General features: G+C 36.0%; 1 protein-coding gene across 3 annotated transcripts in view; it reads left to right on the top strand.

Moving 5' to 3' along the window:
* The window catches only part of Armc4 (armadillo repeat containing 4), a 208,388-nt gene that overhangs the window by 83,098 nt on the left and 104,427 nt on the right, over positions 1–20,863 (top strand). For all 3 annotated transcript variants that reach the window (XM_004641825.2, XM_023701939.1, XM_023701940.1), the window contains one exon: positions 19,352–19,466. In XM_004641825.2, coding sequence (XP_004641882.1) covers positions 19,352–19,466 — 115 coding nt within the window. The remainder of the gene's footprint in view (positions 1–19,351; positions 19,467–20,863) is intronic.

Below are 20,863 nucleotides of genomic sequence, written 5' to 3'. Positions count from 1 at the left end.
ATTTCAAACTTCTACAAATATTACAGCTAAAAGATCCAGAAATACTGCTGATTTATTTTCCACACCTCAGAATCTTTGCTTCATTTTTAACCATTCTTTTTAACTTTCACTTTGAAATAGCATTAGCCATTCAGAAGAATGGTAAAAGCAGGGAGTACAGAGGCTTCCCGGAGTTTGTCCCTTGATGTCGCATCATGAATAGTCACAGTAAAATTATAGAAAACTTTCACTGTTCCAGCCCAGTTTTGTTACTTTGAAGAGTAAAGTGTTCTTCATGTAGATTTTATTCACACTTGTTCAATTCATTCCTAATTTGTTAATCACCTTTATTGATGCTTTGGCTCCTAGAAAATGGTTAGCTTTCTATTACTGTAACAAATTCTTAAAATAACCAGGGTATACAGAGAAAGGGCTTACATGGCTCATAATTTTGAAGCTCACCAGGACCAGTTGGTTCTGCTGGCTGGGAGCCTGTGGTGAGGCAGTACAACACGGCAGGAGTGCTGGGAGGAAGATGCTGTTGACCTCCTGTCCAAGTAAGCAAGAGACAGACAGGAAGAAGGAGAAACTGTAGCTCCTTTTAAGGTCACACCCCCAAAGATTTAAACCCTCCCACTAGGCTCTACATCTTAAAGTTCCACCACTTTCTCATAGCACAACAGGCTGTTGACCAAACTTTTAATGTACTAGCTTTTAGAAGACTGTCCAGAGCTGGATATGGTGGTGAACGCCTGTAATCCCAGCACTCGGAAGGCTGATGCAGGAGGATCCTTGTGAGTTGGAGACCAGGCTGGGCTACAAAGTGAGCTCAAGGCTAGCCTGAACTTTATAGTGAGACCCTGTCTCAAAAAGACCTGAAAAAAAAAAAAAGACATCCAGATTCAAACTACAGCAACCATTATGTCCCATGTGCTAAGTTTGCTTCCTACTACTGCGCAGAATTCTCTTATTGTTTGACTTTATTTTCTCGTTCTTCCTAGGACAGTGTGGGTGACAAACTGTGGCCATGAGTTAAATGTTCCTTTTATAAGTAAAGTTTCATTAGAACATAGTGACATTCATTTACTATTGCCTTTGTCAGTTTTTGTGTTGCAGTGGCAGAACTGAGTAGTTTGCATAGAAACTAAAAGTCCCATGAAAACTAACATTTGTGGGAAAATATGAACTCCAGGGTATTTTAGGGAAATTTTTATTCCTTTACAATTTCTTACTTTTTAAATTCATTTTTCTTGTAATGTTACTAGTTACTTCCCGAGTAATGCATACTGGATAGTTGTGAAGGTAATCTCTTTATCTTGCTCTTGATTTTGGTAAAAATGTCTTTAGTGTTTTGTTATAGATACACATATTATCAAATTAAAAAGTATCCCTTAATTTGTATTTTAAAGTATTTTAGAAATCAGAAACAGGTGGTGCGTTTTTTAAGAGACTTTTTGAGCTACATGTTTCACTGTGATCTTCCCTCATGCCTATTAATGTGATGGATGGCGTGAATGCCTTCCCAGACACTGAGCTAGTTTCGCAATCACAATCTTGGGGTAAGTCTGATGCAGTCAGGCTATACACTTTTCTTAATAGGGTTTAGAACTTGACTCAAGTTTTAAAAGTTTTTTTGTAATATTCAGCAGTGATACTAAAGTTTTATTTTTTGTTTTCATCTTTTTCAAAAAAAATTATCAAATCTAGGTGTCTGTGTTATACTTGTTTTGCAAAAAGAAAGCAGGGCATTTTCTTTCACTTTATATACTATGATTCTTTCTTTCTTTTTTTTTTGTATTTTAAGGAAGAGTCTACAGAATGTTCAGGATCTCACTACTAGATCGGACTCATAGTGATTGTCCTGCTTACAGCCTCCCAAGAGCTGGGATTACATGTGCACATCACCATGCTCAGTCTCAATTGCCATTTCAGTGCACCCCGGGGGCGAGGCCAGCATGGCAGGCCTGGGGATCCAACCCCCAGCCCCTGCGCCTGCTTGCAGGTGCTTTAATCTGCTGAGCTATTTGGTCAGCCCTATATACTATGGAAAATTTATTTAGTACTGCTCAATTTTAATAATAGCACTTACATTGTCATCATTTTAAGGAAATTCCTTAATTTCAATTTGTATTTTCTATCAGCTCAGAAGTTAGCACAAATTTTTAATTGTATAGGGAATATTGTTTTCATTCTTTCTGTCTAGTACTTACATTATACTACTTCTTGATTAATATATGCCTGAATTTAATGACACTCATTGATGTTTTCCATATGGCTTAATAAAAGATAATTTTTATGAATATATTATAAGTGCTCAGGAAACAGATGTCTATTCCTATGAACAGAGTATAGAATTTTATGTCTATTTGTAATATCTATTGTGTTATTAGATCTTCTCCCTCCTTAATACTTTATGTGTGTTTATTTGTACTACCTGATAGGGAAAGTTTCTTAGATGCCTTCCTGTGTCTTCTGGTAACTCATGTATGTTTTGCTTCCTAAAGGCAGAAGGTGCTATATTTTGGGTGTATAGATGTTTTCAATGGCTTTTGATATTCAAAGTGCTAGGCTTTCTTGTGTTCAATGAATTTTGGTGTGTTTTCTCCTTTTTTGGTACAAGGACCTCCTTTTTTCTCTCTTTCTCCCATCCCTCTTCTTCTCCCACCTCCTGGTACCATAAAAGGAAAACCCTCTATTTTCCTTTTATGGTACTGAGAAATAAACCTTGAAACATTATTCTTTACACTGAGCTACAACTCAACCATTTAATTTTTTTTTTAATACAAGAGCTCCATAAATCACTATGTTATCTAGGTTGGTCTCAAAATGGCTATCCTCCTGCCTCCTACTACTGGTCTCCATTCCACTAGCCCTGTTTTCTTATTTCCATTTACTTATTATCCTTGGTTTTCCAATTTATTTTTTGTCTTTCTGAATCATTTTGTTTAAAGTATGTCCTCATGTATAGTATACAGTTGCATACTGCTATGTAGGTCAAATATGCTACGCCACTTTAATAAGTAGTTTAAGTCCATGCACAGGACGGGGAAGATGGCTCAATAGAATAAGCGCTTGCCTGGCAAGCACAAGGGTCTGAGTTCAATGCCCGGTTAAAAGAATAAAACATCCATGCACATCTATTTATGTGATTAAAGCCTTTGGTCTAACAACATCATAATATTTTTTACATTTTATCATATTTGCTATGATTCTTTATCAGCTCTTATTTAGAGATTTTAATTTAGAAAAATTTGCATTTTTTTCCTAGTGGTTACCTTTGTACCTATAATTTTTCTAATGCCTTTATTCTCCTTTTGTCATAATCATTCACTATTCAATTTCTTCATTTTTATTTCTATCTTTTAACTCACAGTTTTTGGCTAATACTATAATAAATGGGCTTATTATATTTTTCCCGCTAATATTTAAAGTGCATTATCTCTTCTTTGTCATTATAATCTATATTCAGATGTCATTATTACACCCTGGACCCTATCTTGGTTTCAATCTTAAATCAACAGTCATATATGTATAGGTACACACGTAAATGTTGCCATCATCTTCAGTTTTGCTGAAATTCTCCAGTCATCTTTAAGTTGTTTGGAGTTTGACCTCCTGTAGAATCTTCTAGAATGTTCATGGCTTACTCATGGGTTCCAAAGTTTTTAATAGTTGAAATTATGTTTTATAAGTAATTTCAAGATGGCCTTCCTAGACAGAACATCTTTGGTTTCCATGTTCTTTCACTGAGTTAAAATTAAACTTATTGTTGCTTTGGTTTGCCAATGTTTAAAATCCTAAAGTAGCCTACATTAGTTTTTTCTTTGCTCATTGGTTGCCTTGAGAATTTTTTATTTTTATAACCTAATAATTTTACAAGGTTTTTCTCCCAGATGACAGCTTGATTAACCTGAAATATACTTCATACTGGGAAGGCAGAATGATGTTTTATTCTTCCTTTTAAAGAAATCAACTTTGAAGAAACATGAGTTATAAGGAATCCTATCAAACTCAAATATAGGGATAATGGCTTTTTAAAAAATGTTTTGAATTCATAAGTTTCTAAGATTTATTCTGTCTCTGGTCTTTTAAAAAAATGCCTGGCATAAGTGACTCAAAAACATTCTGAAATCCTGAAGTCCTGAGTTTCCTATTATTTCAAAGTAAGCATGAAATGTAAAAGTCAGCTTTCAAATATAAGCAAGAATTTGCTATGAAAGAGTTAACATTTCATGTTCTATAGAAGCTAATCAGGACAAAATTGTTTTATTAATATGTTCAAATGCCCAGGATTCTAAGAAATTTCACCTAACCACCTCTCTAAATAATATACTGATTTCCCACAATTTATTCTATAAAATATTTTCCTTCCACACATTATAAAATAAACATTTGTTGAACTGATTGTTACATGGTCCAGTGTTATACGATCATGTAATGAAAGACTCTTCATAAAACATATACACAAGGATAGAATTAAAACTTACCATGGAATCTGTAACTCTAAATTTGCTGTCTTCTGTGGTTAAAGCATAATTATGTTGCATTTACATAGTTTTTTAAGATTTTTACATTGAGTTTATTTGTCCTTTTTAAAAAGGAAAAAACAGTAGAGCTGTGCTTGTTTTATACAGAAGAGATTTAATCTCTGTGGCTTCCCAAATATTCCTTGTGCCATAAAACCAGCGTTTGTGACCTTTCAGGATTTGTATGCGAATTGCCATAGAATATATGTTTTACATGTTTGTGTCAATAACATTATTTCTTCCTTGCACATTTTCTCTTTTACTTTCCATGTGTATACTTCTAAAAGCACTTGGGTTAATTGAGATACAAAATGTCCAATGAAAAATAATTAAGTGAATCATTTATTTCCCAGAATCTTAATTTTCTCATCTTGAAATGAGCTCTAGGGATTTTAATTTGATGAGTATATGGTTTGTTCTCTATATTACATATGCCATACAGTCAATTGTGATATGATTTCAGCTTCATTGTTGAATAAATGAGCTACACAGTATTATTTCCTGTGAGATAGTATGTGTATGTGTGTTTACAATGAAACAAAAACATTTTAAAACTTGTAATTTGACATATAATACAATTAAGGAAAGTACACTATGGAAATGTACACATTAACAAATTATGGGGACGGGAAGACTTATCTAAGTGCCATCCATATCAAGAAGTAGAATATTGTCATTACCTTAAACCCTGGGCCACCTCTCCTTATCACAGCCCACCCAGTGCCACCTCTATAGATTGTTCATTCTTGCCTTTTATTGGTATTAGCACCTGGCTGTGTTTTCATAATTTTATACTTTAAAATGCCTTCCTATAGACGATAGTTTAGTTTGGTTTCCATTCAAGATACATATAAAATACATATTGATGTTTGTTTTTCTATTGACTTATTTTACTTTCCAAAATTGGTAGAACACTTGCTATTTGCTTCATTTGTTGAGTGCTATTATATTTGCACATGAAATCACCATCCAAAAGTAGATACAGATCATTTCCTTCACCTGGTAAAGTCAGCATATGAGATTTTCCACTAAGTCCCCATGTGCACCATAAGAAATCACCTTTTAATTTCCATCCCTACAGATTAGTTTTGCATATTCAGGTCATGGAATTCTATTATTAAAGGAATGTTTAACTATTAGAAACTTCCAGATATTACACAAAAATAGTTGTACAGTTTTACACTTATCAGTGCAAAAATTTAGCATTGTTGGCCTTCTCTGAAGTTAACCAATTAATAGGATGAATGGATAGGCCATTGTGGTCTCATTATCTTTCTCTGATAATTTTTTAAAATGTATTTAGTACAGGGTCTACAGGGTCTCACTACCTAGATCAGACTCGTAGTGATTCTTCTGTTTTCAGCCTCCCCAGTGCTGGGATTACAGGGGTGCGTCACCACGCCCAGTCTCATTTGCAGTCTCATCGTGCCCTGGGGGTGGAGCCTGCAAGGCACACTGAGGATCAAACCCAGGTCCCTTTGTCTCCTTAAGTAGGCACTTTAGTTCTCTCAGCTGTCTGACTGGTCATTTCTCTGACAATTAATGACACTGAGCGCCATGACATAAGTGCCATGTGCTTACTGCCCTCCTGTATATATTCTTTTGTGATTTGTTTAAGTCCTTTGTCCCATTTTAATTGGATCATATTTGTTGATTTGAAAAGGTGCTTTACATATTTTAGATATAAATCAATTGTTACATATGCATGCTGTAGAATTTTTTCCTGATATGCGTAAGTCTACCTCTTGAATAGAAAATTTCCCTTTGATGTTCAACGTATCAGTATTTTTGTGGTAAGTAGGTTTCATATCCTGTAATCAACCTAGTTTTTTAAAGTATGACATGAAAAGTGACCAATTCTATATTCTTATAAAATACTATTGATTCTTGTATCATTTATTTAAAACACAATTTCATTTTTGACTTCATTTTATTTTATTGAGAAACAAATAACAATGAGACAGTTTCAAAACCAATTAGTAGGACAATTTCAATAATTAATACATTGTATATTGTTGTCTCTATAGTGGATATACAGAGTACAAGACGCAGACATGGTCTCCTGTCTGAACACTATTAGTGCACATCTTTCTTCTCATTGAATTAAGTGAAAGTAGCTGTATATCTATCCTAACTATTCTGTATATACAGATACAAAATCGTCCGTCCTTTTTATCCTCTCCTGTCAGAGATGGCTATTTCATTGGCATCTAAATACTAACGGTGCATGAATTCAGCAAAAACAATCTAACACAGTCCAGCAGTCCACAATAGTAATGGGTTATCCGCAGAAGTTGTTGACTTGAGCCTTTCACAGCTCAGCATGTTAATATGGCTTTACTTTATATACTTCGTTTTTATACTTTTCTGCTGGATGGCTAAGGCCAAGATAAAGCAAGACCTATATAACAAGAAATGTAACTTTTGTATCTGATAAGGTCACTCAAGTGCCCTCAGGATTAAAACACAAATTAACTGCTGTTTTCAAAAAACTGATGGACATTTTTAGCACAATCACCTCAACCATCCTGTATGTATACTTACATGTTTTCCTCTGTATTTTTTTCCTATCCTTTCTCCTTTCTCTCATCTTCGTTGTTTAATCCTGAAGTTCTGTTTCTTTCTGTTTTACTATATCTGTTATACTTTTCAGGCTCTATTTCTTCTTTTGGGTTCTTACACTAGGGAGACAACATAATATTTACACATGTGGGTCTGATTTATTTCTCTTGCAAGTATAGCCTCTGGTTGCATCCACTTACCTATGAAGGCTTCAAGTTTGTTGTTCTTTATAGCTGAGTAATACTCCATTGTATAGAAGTGCCACGTCTTTTTCATCCATTCTTTGGGAGATGGGCATTTTGCTTGCTTCCAAGATTTGACTATGACAGATTGTGCTGCTATAAACATGGGTGCACACATAGCATTGTGTTATGATGTTTTCAATTCTTTTGGGAAAATACCCAGAAGGGAAATAGCTGAATTGAATGGGATTTCCAGTCCTAGTTTTTTGAAGTGTCTGCACCTTGATTTCCATAATGGTTGTACCTGTCTACATTCCCACCATCAGTGGGAATTTTTCCATGTAGTGCTGGCATTCAAATCTTAACCATCAAGCATGGTCCCTTGCTTGTGCTAAGGTTTTAAAAGATATCCTTTACCATATTGAAGCAGCTTCTATCTATTTTTAATGCATTGAAAGAATGTTTTAAATTGGGTTGTGAATATAGGACAATGTCTTTTAATAAACGCCTTTAAAACATGCCTTTATTGGGACTACCAGGTTTTCAAAATGTCAATAAAGTGTATTACATGATAAAATCACCCTTACTATATGTTGTATTACTGTTTTCTTGTAACTGTGCATTACATTTTCTGGTGGCTTGTATTTCTGCTTATGTTCATGAGGTATATTACCTTATACCTCATTATTTTCTTATTATATTTTTGTCAAGTTTTATAGTAGTGTAATGCAGACTTTAGAATACAAGACATTATTTTTCCTCTTTATTTTGATAGATTTTGTTTAGAGCTTTTTAAACATTTGATAAAATTCACAAGCAAACTCAACTGTACTTGATATTTTCTTTATGGAAAGGGATTTTTCTTCCTATCTTTAAATTTTGAACTCTATTTTTATTAGCTATGGCACTATTTAGTTTTTCTGTTTCTTCCTAAATCAATTTTGGCAATTTGTGTTTTGCAAGAAATACGTTGATTTTATTTAAGTTTAACTTGTTATCTTAAAATATCCCTGAATTATTCATTTGATCATTCATCATTCATAGGTTCTATAACATGCTGGTGAACCTTATAGAGCCCTCCATCATACACACACCCTACTGCACTATGCGTGCCCTCGCTGCACCACTGCTGTCCTGTGAGGAGTCTTACTTGTCTTCGCTCTGTCCCTCTGTGTCTGTCTGTTTCTCTGTCTCCCTCTTTTTGGCCAGTTTCTCTTGGAAGGCTAGGGTAATATTGTTTTTACATCTTTATGTTCCACACAATAAAAACAAAACAAAGACAAATGTGGGACAGAGTCATGTGTTATTTATAAAGCCTAGAGTATCTATTTTCTAGCCCTTTAAAGGAAATTTTATTAACATTTACTCCAGTGGTTTATCAGTTCTATCATCTGTTGAAAGAATCAACTTTGACTTTGTTGATTTCTTTATTTTGTTGATTTCTCGACTGTGTCCATTCTGACTTCACCGTTTTTAGGTATTGTGTTTATTTTTAGTTTAATTGTTGCAATAATTCCTAGCATCTTAAAGTAAAAATAGTGGTTATTAATAGTCCAGGTCAATTCTGTTCTTAACTGTTTAAGGTTACATATTTACCTCTAAGTGTGGTTTTAGTTTCATTTACAAAAAAGAGTTTTTATTTTCATCCAATTAAAATGTTCTTATTTTAAAATTTGTGTTTGTCTGTACTGTAACATCATGTAACTCAGTTGTGTCCCAAATTTTCTGATCAAGGAGATGATGGGGCCACAGGGCAATGTGATCGATGATGTAGAGTGTGCCTAAGGAGAGTCACATGGAGAGAAAACATTCTCTCAGGCTTTCACAGAGAACGAATTGGTCAAGCAATGGCCGTGACTCATTCACATGGCTGACACTGACAAAGTATGTACAAACTGCTGTATAGGGTTTCAGGATAAATCCTGAAGGGATTTGACCTAGTCAGATACAAAAGTTACATTTCTTGTTATATAGGCCTTGCTTTCCATCCAGCAGAAAAGTATAAACATGAGAATTAAAAAGTAAAGCCATATTAATATGCTGAGCTGTAAAAGGCTCAAGTCAACAACTTCTGACATTGCCAGTCCTATGAATAACCCACACTATTATGGACTACTGGACTATATTGAAATATTTTGCTGAATTCACTCACCTACAATATTTAAATGACAATGGAGTACCCGTCTCTGACAAAACTAAACAAAAAAAGGGAACATAAATGAAGGACCATTTTGTATCTGTATGTTCAAAATAGGATAGATATACAGCTTCTTTCTCTTAATTCAGTGAATAGAAAGATTTGAACCAGTAGCGTTTGTGGACAGGATAGCATGTCTGCATCTTGTACTATGAATAACCACTAAGAAGACAACAATATACAATGTATTAATTATTGAAACTCTCCTACTAATAGGTTTTGAAATGGTCTCATTTCTATTTGTTTCTCAATAAAATTATTTATTTATTTATTTATTTATTTTTTTGTTTTTGCGGAACTGGGGATTGAACTCAGTCCCTTGCACTTGCCAGGGAAGAGCTTATTCTACTGAGCCATCTCCCCGGCCCCTCAATAAAATTATTTAAAAAAAATAAAAAAAATTTGTTCTTAGGACCAGCAAGATATCTCAGTGGACTAAGCACCTGCTTAGGCAAGCACAGGGACCAGGTTTTGATACCTCGGTATCCTATGCCATACCACCGCTGACCCCAGGCATACAGACCCTGAGATCAAGTCCAGGTGTGGTGGTGCACACCTATAATCCCAGTGCTGAGGAGGCTGAAAACAGGAGGATCACTACAATAATTGAGCTGCATAGTGAGACCCAGTACCAGATACATAATAAATAAAATAAAATTTTTGTTCCTTTTTAAAATTATAAAAATTTCAAAGTTTCTTAGAATTTAAATTGGTAAAAATACATATATTTGTGGAGTACAAGGTAAAAAATACATTTATACAGTGGACAGTGATCACTTCAAGGTAGTTATCATTTCAATCTTCTTTTAAACATTTATAATTTTTTTGTTTTGGGAACCTTCTGACTCTTCTAGTTCTTTATAATAAATTGATGTGAACTGTGTTCACTTCCTGTGCATTAGAACATAATCCTTTTATCAACTGTGTTGTGATTCCTGTTACCCGACATCCCTATCTCGCCCCTGCCCCTTTCCTAGCATCTAATTACCATTATACCTCTATGTAAATATGTTTTCCTTCCACATATGGAAGAAGACATGCAACTGTGTCTTTATCTGGTTTGTTTTAATTAGCATAATGTCCTCTGTTAAAATTAGAATTTGATTTTTATGGCTGAATAGTATTCCACTGTGATACCACATTTTCTTTATCGATTCGTCTATTGGTGGACACTTAGATTCTGCCTCATAGTGGGTGCTGCAAGAAACATTCCAGTGCTGGCACCTCTTTGTTCTTTTTTATTAACAGATCTTTTCCTATTGTGTTAATTTCCAAGACTTGGAGTAATTTCCAGATACCATAGTGTTGCTAATTTCTAGTTTAATTTCCAAAGATCAGAGGGTATATTTTCTGTGATTTCATATTCATCTTTTTTGCTCAGCTGTATGGTTTGCCTTTGTAAGCATTATGTAGGCACTGTGGAACAATGTTTATCCTGCTCTGGTTTTGTGTAGTATTTTAAAAATGTTAAATCAGATTGGCTAAGTGTGTTGCTCATTTTACTTTTTAAAAATAATTATTTTATCGACTCCTAATGAAAGAGTATAAAAATCTTAAAGCAGTACTGTAGATTTATTTCTAGGTTTCTTTCTGCTTGTACTTCTGAATCGACTTCCGTCTTCACTTGCTCGCTGAGCCACTAACACAGTCTTGCCTTCTCCCATGGGCCACCATTTTGCTGCTTGTGAAACAGTTGGACAGAGTAGGAGGTCTTTGCCCTCACTGAGGATGGTTATTTTCCCCTGTTACAGAGGTCTAAGTTCATAGTTATTATTCTTTTGCTGGTTTATACAGGCAGTTCTAATGGGTATTTTTGTCACTGTTTCTTGTGAGACGTCAGCTCTCATTTGTACCATAATATCCTATTGTTAATGCACTCTACATTTAATGTTCATGTCATATGTTGAAACCTTATTCCCCATGTGAGGATATTTAATCTGAAACATTCGCACCCTGAGAGTGCAGTCCTAATGAAGAGAATTATCAAACTTTGAAAAGCAAATCTCAGAGCTTCCTTACCTCTTCTACCACATGACAGGCAATCACGAGACCTCAAACTGCCAGTGCCTTTGCGATTGACTTTTGTAGTCTGCAAAACTAAATGATTGTTTATTGTTGATAAGCCATCATAAGTCTATAATATTCTGTTATTGCAGCCTGGATGGACTGAGACATAATGTATCTTTCTTCTTTGCTTTTCTCTTTTTTGGCTTTACCAACAAATTGATAACCAAGAGTGCTTTACCACCAAGCTACAATCTCAAGTCATTTTCTTTTTACTGTTGTTGTTGAGACAGGTCTTACTGAGCTGTCCAGGTTGGCCCTAAATTTGTGATCCTCCTGCCTCAGGCTCCTGAGTAGCTGAGATTGTAGGTTACGCTGCTGCACCAGATTGTTAACCTTTGAATGTGGTCTACATAGGTATGTTTTTCCTTTGCATTTCTTCTGTTTAGGATTGAGCTATGGAGTCATGTCTTCCATCAATTTGGAGAAATTTCAGGTACTGTCTTCACAAAACTTCTCTCTCTCCTTTCCTAGCATCCTGATTACACATACGTTTCTCATTTACTAGAATACCACAGACTTTGCTTTTTTATCATTATTTTTCTCTTTGTTTTTCAGCCTGGATACCATTTATTGGCTTTCAGTTCACTGATCATTTTCTTGTTGCATTGACCCATTTGCTGTTAAGCCCATTTAATGAATTCTTCATTTCTGATACCATAGTTTTCAAATCTAGCATTCCATTTGTTTCTAGACAGACACACACATGTATGCATACATACATAACATGACTAAAGAAAAATAAAAAAGAAAAAATTCTTTTTGTGTGTATTTAGAGGGAGTAACCACAAATTGGCCATTAAAGAGAATAGATTAAATATTCATCCTGTAATTCTGGAGGACTTCTGGAGGAGATCTAGTTGATGAATGGAGGCTCTTTATAGAAAAATGGCGGCTGATAAACTGAGAGAATATTGGCTGAATTGGCAAAAATCTTTACAACTTTTGTGCAATAATCCTTTTAGGAAAGGATAATTAATATAAATTACCAATAATAATTAATTATCAGTAGAGAAATGTTATTGGAATAGGACTGTTTTGGTGTGACAGTGTACCACCTCCAGATTATTATTGGATGAAAAGGAAAAACTACAACTTTATAATAGAGAGATGTGGTGGTCACCAGCACAATTAAGGGACCAAACTTTACATTGGTAGGAGATGGACAGCTGAATATTTCATGCCACTTGGTGTGTTACAATGGTTGGCACAGGATAAGCTCTCACTTAACAGGGATTCTAGGAGTCAATTTTCATGGTAAAAATTTCTAGTCCTCACTCAGCACTCATATTGCTTAAAGCAGCAACTCCAGGATGAATCATGCTTCTGTCTAAGGCCAAGGAAATCTCGATACACCTCTGCACTGACTGCCCTATTTATGTCTTTTCTCCAAATTTATTCTTCCATAGCCTCCATAGAATAATTCACAGATAAAGACACACAAACATTGAAGATGTTTAAAAGCAGAATTCTTTTCTAGTCAGCTTTTTCATATAGCCAAGATCATTGAAATTCTGATGTACATTTGTGTTTTTTCTACTGAATTGCAACTTTGTTTCAAAATCTGGATTTCAGTTGGATTCCTTAATAGTGTGATTGAAGAGTGTTAATAGTTTTTATCCAAAATGACCTCCAGGGGCTGGCGAGATAGCTCAGCAGACTAAAGTGACTGCTTAGACAAGTGCAGGGTCTGCAGTTCAATCCCTGCACCACATGCTACACCAGCCTCACAACCAAGGTGGGCTGAGCCGGCCAGAGTCCAGGCATATAGTCCCAGTGCTTGGGAGGCTGAAAGCAGGAGGATCACCAGGAACCTGAGCTGCACATGGTGAAACCCTGTAACAACCAAATACATTAAAAAAAAAAAAAACCTCTAAAGCCTTATGTGTTTGGAAGGTGATTGAATCTGGGGCAGTATAGGTGAGCTGCTGCTAGGAGGTGGTGCCTGGTCCCAGGGAGTGTGATGCAGAAGGATATATTGCTCTCCCTAGCTCCTCCCTTCTCAATCTGCTTCCTGGCTGTCACCAGTTGAGCAGCTTCCTCTGTGAGCCCCTTCTGCTGTGACACTTCTGCCTACAACCAACCAGACATACAAGGACTAAAGCTTATACAATGTGAGCTAAAATAAACTTCTTTGCTAAGTTGCAGTTGTTGGCTATTTTGGCCCAATTATGAGAAAGTAACTAAGACAAAGAGCATTGTGTTCTTTGGGGCCATTTGATGCTATTCTGCTAGCTACTCTTCATTTGTGCTATCATTGTCCTACAGGAGTGTTCATTAGTGTAATCTGCAGCAAATACTGTGACATTTTTAGAGATCATGCAAAGTTGTGATTTCAAAATAGCTACATTGGCTTTGCCAGAAGGAAACTACTAGCTTAACCATGTCCACAATATGGGCACTGACTGTCCTCATTTGTTCATATATGTGGCTTCAGTGGGTTGATGAACCAGCCAGACTTCTTGGCAATTCTGGCAACAAGAGAAACCAAGGAACATACCCACCAGCAGCTTCCTTTTTAAATGGCCAGAATATGAACATCTTTTTCTATAGAGCTGTTATTCTGCTAGCCAGCAGTTCAATATCCATGATGAAGTTGAAAATTTTGAAAGCAAACACTTTAACTTCATTTTTACAATATCAGGAATTTGATATAAAATTCTATTGATGGCGGGTTGGGAAGAGCTAGCATACTGCTGGAAGTGAGTTCGGAGCAAGATGGTAATTAAATGAACTAAGTGGCATCTTGTCCTATGTGCAGTGGTTGATAGGTTGTTCCTGATGTTAAGGAGATGACAAAGTTGCAGGGACAGAACACACATACGTGACTACAAGGCATAGCAGTGTGCTGTGAGAGGCAGAAAAGGGAAAAGCAAAAATGTTTCAAAAAACTTGAAGGGAAAGTCGGAGGATTTGTGAAAGAGGTTTTGTTGTAGGCTTTAAATGATCAATTGTAAGAGCTAATTGGGGGTGTCACTGGCATCTTTGATAGCTGGGAAGAGTTCCTGTGATTTGTAAAATAGTGTCTTCTCTGTGTTCACCTAGAAGCCATGTGCGTGTCTACTACACATATACTACAATTGGCTATGCTGGTTTCTGTCCTCCCCCTTAGTCTGTGGTTTCCTAAAGGGGAATTTAATATCAATTCAATCCTTGTTATTTGCGGATTCTGGGTTGATGAATTGTGTACTCAATGGCATTTGTGAATAAAGTTCACAAATGCACTTTCACTGTCATTTATGAACCTCTGAGAGCAGCAGACAGTTTTTAGTCACACAATGGCATATGTTTCCAGTTGAGGACAGAAAAGCAAATACCCCCTCTGTTGGTTCATTGCTTATCTTGAAAACATATCCTTTTTTCAGTCTATTTGGTGCCATGTGTTTTGCAATTTTATCCTCAAGTTGGTGGTTTTGTTGTTTCCAGTGGCCCCAAAACATGGTCCTGAAGTGCTAGCCAGTGTATCCAAGTGCTAGAAGACTGTAGTGTATCTTACTAATGCTTTGGTTGGATGTGAGCTTTGCTCAGGTGTGAGTTATTGTGCTATTGGCCATAAGTTTGAAGCTAATCTATTAAGTATGGTGTCTTTAAACAGTAACATACACAAAAGAAAGCTATATATTGATACTGTTGAAACCAGGTGCCTGCACGAAGAAAATTTGCCTGTAGGAACTAAGATTCAATTTGCTCATTTAGGGTTTTCAGTGACTTCATAGGGCATAAGTACCCTACTGTCTCAGTTACTCTTCTTGTTGCTGGTACAAATACCTGACACTCAAAATGAAGGAAGGAAAGGTTTATTTAGCTCACAGTTACTGGAGGTTTCAGTTCATTCTCAGCTGGCTCCAAGGCAGAGTGGCACAAGCCAGAGGGGAACCTTTCAGGCAAAAAGCAAGAGAGTATAGGGAGGGGCTGCAGCTCTGGCAGCTAGCTAGCCTCTCAGCCTTCCTTACATTGTAACGCAGATTACCTGCCCCGGGGCAAGTGCAGCATCCACACCCACTTAACCATCCATCAGAAAAGTATAAACACAAGGTATAAAAAGCCTTATTAATATGCTGAGCTGTAAAAGGCTCAAGTCAACAATTTCTGACAATGCCAGTTCCGCAGATAATCCACTACTATTATGGACTATTGGACTACATTGGATTATTTTGCTGAATTCATGCACCTACCATATTTATTTATTTAATTTATTTTTTTTGTCATTGAGATATTTTATAGTTTTTGGCAATACATCTGAAATCCAGTGTGCAATTTGTACATTTATACCACATCTCACCTCATATTAGACAAATTTGGAGTTCCTTCGAATTGTATGTGACTAGTGGCTATGATACAGCATAGAACAAATTTAAAGGTTTTTGTGAGATTGGAGATTGTAAGAAAATATATGCAAAAATATTCTGTTTCAGAAAATAAATATTTTGGAACATGCAGTGTGTCACTCTGTTCTCTGCTGGAAGAGTCCTCTGAAATTGTTAGAGTGATCTCATTCCCAACAACCTTTAAAGAATAGAGGCAAATAGAAGTCATAAAATGCACCCTTCTGTGTTAGACTCCCAGTGACCCACCTCCACCCAGGCACCAACTCCTAACAGTGCATCTCTCCATGAGCTCATCAATGGATTAATCCACAGCCATGATTACAGCACCCCGTCACCCAATCACCCTTCCAAAGCCACCTCTGAATACTTAAAACTTTGCATGGAAATCATAGGTCTAAACCATAACAGGAATATTGGGATCCTGGCCTCTTCCCCTCTGTCTGCTTCCTAACTTCCATGAAGCGATTAACTTTGCTCCACCCTGTAATCTCCACTATGATGTTCTTTCAAAATGAACAAAGCCTACTGACCATGGACTAAAACCCTGAAACCATAAGCCAAAATAGTTGTCCCCTCTTTTCAAACTGATTGTCTCAGGTATTTTGTCACAGCTATGGAAAGCTGACAAGTGTAGGTCCACACACCATGATCCAACATGGTGCACCTACCATATTTAAATGGCAATAGAATACCCATCTCTGACAAAACTAAACAAAAAAGGGACATATAAATGAAGGTCCATTTTGTAGTGAAAAAAAAACTATATATATATATATATATGTACATATATATATATATCTGTATATACAAAATAGGATAGATATACAGCTACTTTCTCTTAGCTCAGTGTGAAGAAAGATGTATACTAAAAGTGTTTAGACAAGATATCCTGTCATGTCTGCATCTTGTGCTCTGAATCACTACTATGAAAACAATATGCAATGTATTAATTATTGTAACTGTCCTATGAACTTGTTTTGAAACAGCCTCATTGCTATTTCTTTCTCAATAAAATTAATAAAATATAAAATAAAATAATGTATGTTAACTTGAAATTTAAAATATATTTTAATATCCAAATAAGTGATACAGGCTGTGAAAAAAAAATCAATCACAAATGCCAGAAGCCACCCCATGACTGCAGGAGGCTTTGTGGAGACGCGTATACACAAACTGTAACACCTAGTAACAAATACGCTGGAAACAAGTACTCTGTTATGTCTGCACGCCTAGCAGTCAGTGTTCAGCAATTGGCAATAGAGTTTTATGAGCTGTTGCTTGAATATAGGGAATTTGAAGGAATAAACCAGCTTCCTAAAATATTTAAATACCGAGTTCAGGCACTGGGCTTCTGTCACAAAGGGAGTAGGAAGCCACTGGAGATGTTTCTGTCCAGGAGTTACCATTTAGCTATGAATTATTCAGCAGACATTCTTTAAATATACTAGCTTTATCAGGAGTAGAACAAAGATCCCTGGCTCCCTGCTTATAAGGCGGTGCTGTAGAATCTCTAAAAATTCCTTTGGGAAGATATACTTCACAGTATAGTTGGAAAACCAGAGGAACTAGAGAGTAATCCTGATATGCTATGATAGTACCAGGATTAGGGTGCTGGCATGAGGAGGGAATATAGAGAGGGGTACTGTAAGTGCTGTGGAGTACAAAAATCTGTAGTTTGACTTCAGGCAGTGCACGGGGAGATGAAATGCATAGAGCTGGATGCAGAGGTCTGCTGTGCCTGACTTTCTTAGTTTCTGCCTTTGCAAACGTTTTTCAGTGGTTTCCCTCTTATCAGGTTTTCTGTCTTATGTTGAATCTTCTTTAAGAACATCAGCAATGAATGGACTCCCAGTCCTCTTTCCTTTAAGGAAGAACAGATTTATTCCCTTAACTTCCTTTGTGAATAAAGTTTACAAATATACTTTTATACTGATGAATTGCCTGGGGTTTAGGATATGAGTAGCAGACAATAAATTTAGTTTTACCACTAACAGTGAATTTTTATTGTTAATTACAAAATTTGGTTGGAAAACAATGGTATTTAAAATTGAGTAATCATTTTTTTTCTATTTAAACTGGAAACATGTGCTCTCTAAATGACTTTCATTTTAATGACAATTTGTCTCAGTGGATTTTTAAATATTACTATGCTAAATCTACTGCTGTGTTGTAAATCTATGCCTGTACAGAGATGTATTCTGTTAGTCATTGTTCATTATAAAATTTGTGTAAAGAATTCAGAGACCCAGAACAGCATTAGTTTACATTTTCAGTAGCATATGTAAATAAATGAAAAAAGTAAATCCCTTTTTTGCGAAGTGCTCAATATGTTTTTTAAGTTTCCATTAACTGAGAAATAGAACTTGGTGTTCTTATAGTATGATATTGATAGAAAACTTTAAGTATATGAAGTTATTTTGTTAAATTTTGATTTAAAAATACTTTCTAAGCACACTTTATATCTTACTGTAGGGTGTTTACATCACCCATTTTACAAAGTGCGCAAAAATGATATCCTACTTGGAACCCTTAAAACAATTCTTTTTTCTGGCAAACTCATCTCAGGTAATCAGGACATGTAGACCTTTTAAAATGTCAGTTTTCAAGGAAGAATTTGAATGACATTTCAAGCTAGCAGAGTTTATTCTGTCTGTGACTAAAGAGTACTACATGCATTTAATTCAATGGGAGATTAAAAATCAAAGGAATTTCGATGTTCTTTATCTTTTTTTCCATCTGCTTTGAGTTTAATAGGCCTTCGTGAACAAAGCCGTGTTTGTAAAGGACATTAAGTTCTGCCTGGCCTTCTCCTCTGCTGCGAGCACTCTGTGCACTTATTGCAGGGCTGTGCTCCCTGGACTGACCGACGTATAAACAGAAGACAGATGGTGTAGAGATGATTCGGATGATAATTCATTTTTCAGCTAGTCATGAAGATATTTTGATTACAGTGTGTTTAAGTAATTATAATGCAGGTTGCAATGTTAGTCTTGCTGGGAAGTGAGCACATGGAAAACAAGTTAGGTGTTCTTCATGCCCAACAAAGGATGCTCTGTGGGGTGAAGATTTTAATTCCTAATGCTAGATTAGGACTGAAGGAGTTTAAAATATGTCATACAGTGAGGTTAGTCAATTAAATGTAGACCAAATAAAAAAGGAACCACACAGCTTTGAGGCATAAATATTTGTTTTGGAAAGTATTTAAATGTTAGTATATGAAAGAAACCAGTATTTTTTTGCATTTAGGCAACAGTCTGTGCACAGCTAATTAAAAAAATTACGTGGCTTGATTTTAAGTTTATGTAAATCGTAATTATCATGTAACTTGTTCTCCATGTCATGAATTTAAAACTGAAATCAGAAGGCAAACAATTCAGCAGCATGTTATAATCCCACTGTTGTTATTCTACCAAAAAAAAGCAATAATTACTATTGTGTGATAGGTGGGCTATTGAAGTTTTCATTTTCACTTACTAGTCACAGCTTATCCTGCTGTTTTTGGTTTCACTTTAGAATAATAGATCGCTTAGATGGAGTTCGCTTGTTGTGGTCTTTGCTGAAAAATCCACACCCAGATGTGAAGGCCAGCGCAGCGTGGGCCCTCTGTCCCTGCATCCAGAATGCAAAGGTAGGAACAGGCCGCCAGGCAGCTTGCTGGAGAATCTCAGATGCTGTGCTGAATAATCAAAAAGTTCACGAATTTCTTTGACTGCTGTGGGTCAGACTAATCTGGTGGAAAAGAAAGCTCGACAGTGATCCTGCCAAAAGGTTTTGAGCAGTACCTTTTTCTCACCCATTTAAAAATTCCAAACACATCTAGTTGAAGAGAACAGTGCTTACCAAGTTCTACCTGAACAGGGTAGTGAAGTGAGCACTCATGAATCAGGGAGAAGTTGCTTCCTGTGATGAGAGAATCTTCTGTGCTTACCTCTGTTTCCAGAGAGGGCAAGGACACAGGATGCAGGGCTGCTTCCCTGTGGGGACAGATGGCCTCCAGGCAATGGGCACTAAGGTTGTTCTCACCTGGATGGCCACCTAATTTCACTGATTTTTTCCTCTGTCAGCAATGATTGGGGAAAGTTTCTGATGTCTACTGTATTTTTATTTTATTTATTTTTTCTTCGTAATCAGTATATTAAGGAGACATTCATGCATTTCAACAATTGCTTAAATTCTGATACCCAGACTTAAGCATGTGAGCAAGTGACTTTTTAAACATACAAGTAATGCTGTTCATCATAATTTGCTATACTTTACCATTAAATCTCAGGTACTTTGGAGCATTAAATCAAATGGGATAAAGAATGCCTGTAACATCCCTATGGAGCACTTTCTTATATTACACATGCAGATTACCTTTCCATGTAATGTCTTCACTTAAATTTCAAGATTACCTAGCTCTACATTGGCCAAGCAATGGCTGTGACTCATCCACATGGATGACACTGACAAAGGTTCTACAATCTGAGGTACAGGATCTCAGGATAAATCCTGAGGGGATTTCACTGACTTCATCAGACCCAAAAGCTACAACTCTTGTTGCATAGGTCCTGCTTTACCTTGGTCTTAACTATCCAGCAGAAAAGGATAAAAACAAAATATAAGAAGTAAAGCCATGCTGTTATGTTGAGCTGAGGGGACTCAGATCAACAATTTCTGACATTGCCAGTCAAGTGTAAGACCCAATACTATTATGGATACTGAACTCTTTTAGATTATTTTGCTGAGTTAACACACCTATAATATTCAAATAATGGAACTTAATGAAAAAAGGGGATACAGATGAATGTCCATTTTATATCTGTGTATTCAAAGTGATTAGGATAGATATATAGTTACATTCTCTTAATGAATAAAGTGATTTGTTCTAATGGTGTTTGTAAATAGGATATCATGTCCGCATCTTATACAGCAATTAACCACTGGGAGGAATGTATGCAATGTGTTAATTATTGAAACTGTCCTACCAATTTGATCTGAAACTGTCTCATTGCTATTTGCTTATCAATAAAATTATGGGAAAAA

Source organism: Octodon degus, unplaced genomic scaffold, assembly GCF_000260255.1.
Source record: "Octodon degus isolate 3935 unplaced genomic scaffold, OctDeg1.0 scaffold00144, whole genome shotgun sequence".
Classification (NCBI taxonomy): domain Eukaryota; kingdom Metazoa; phylum Chordata; class Mammalia; order Rodentia; family Octodontidae; genus Octodon; species Octodon degus.
This window is presented reverse-complemented; position numbering and strand designations above follow the sequence as displayed.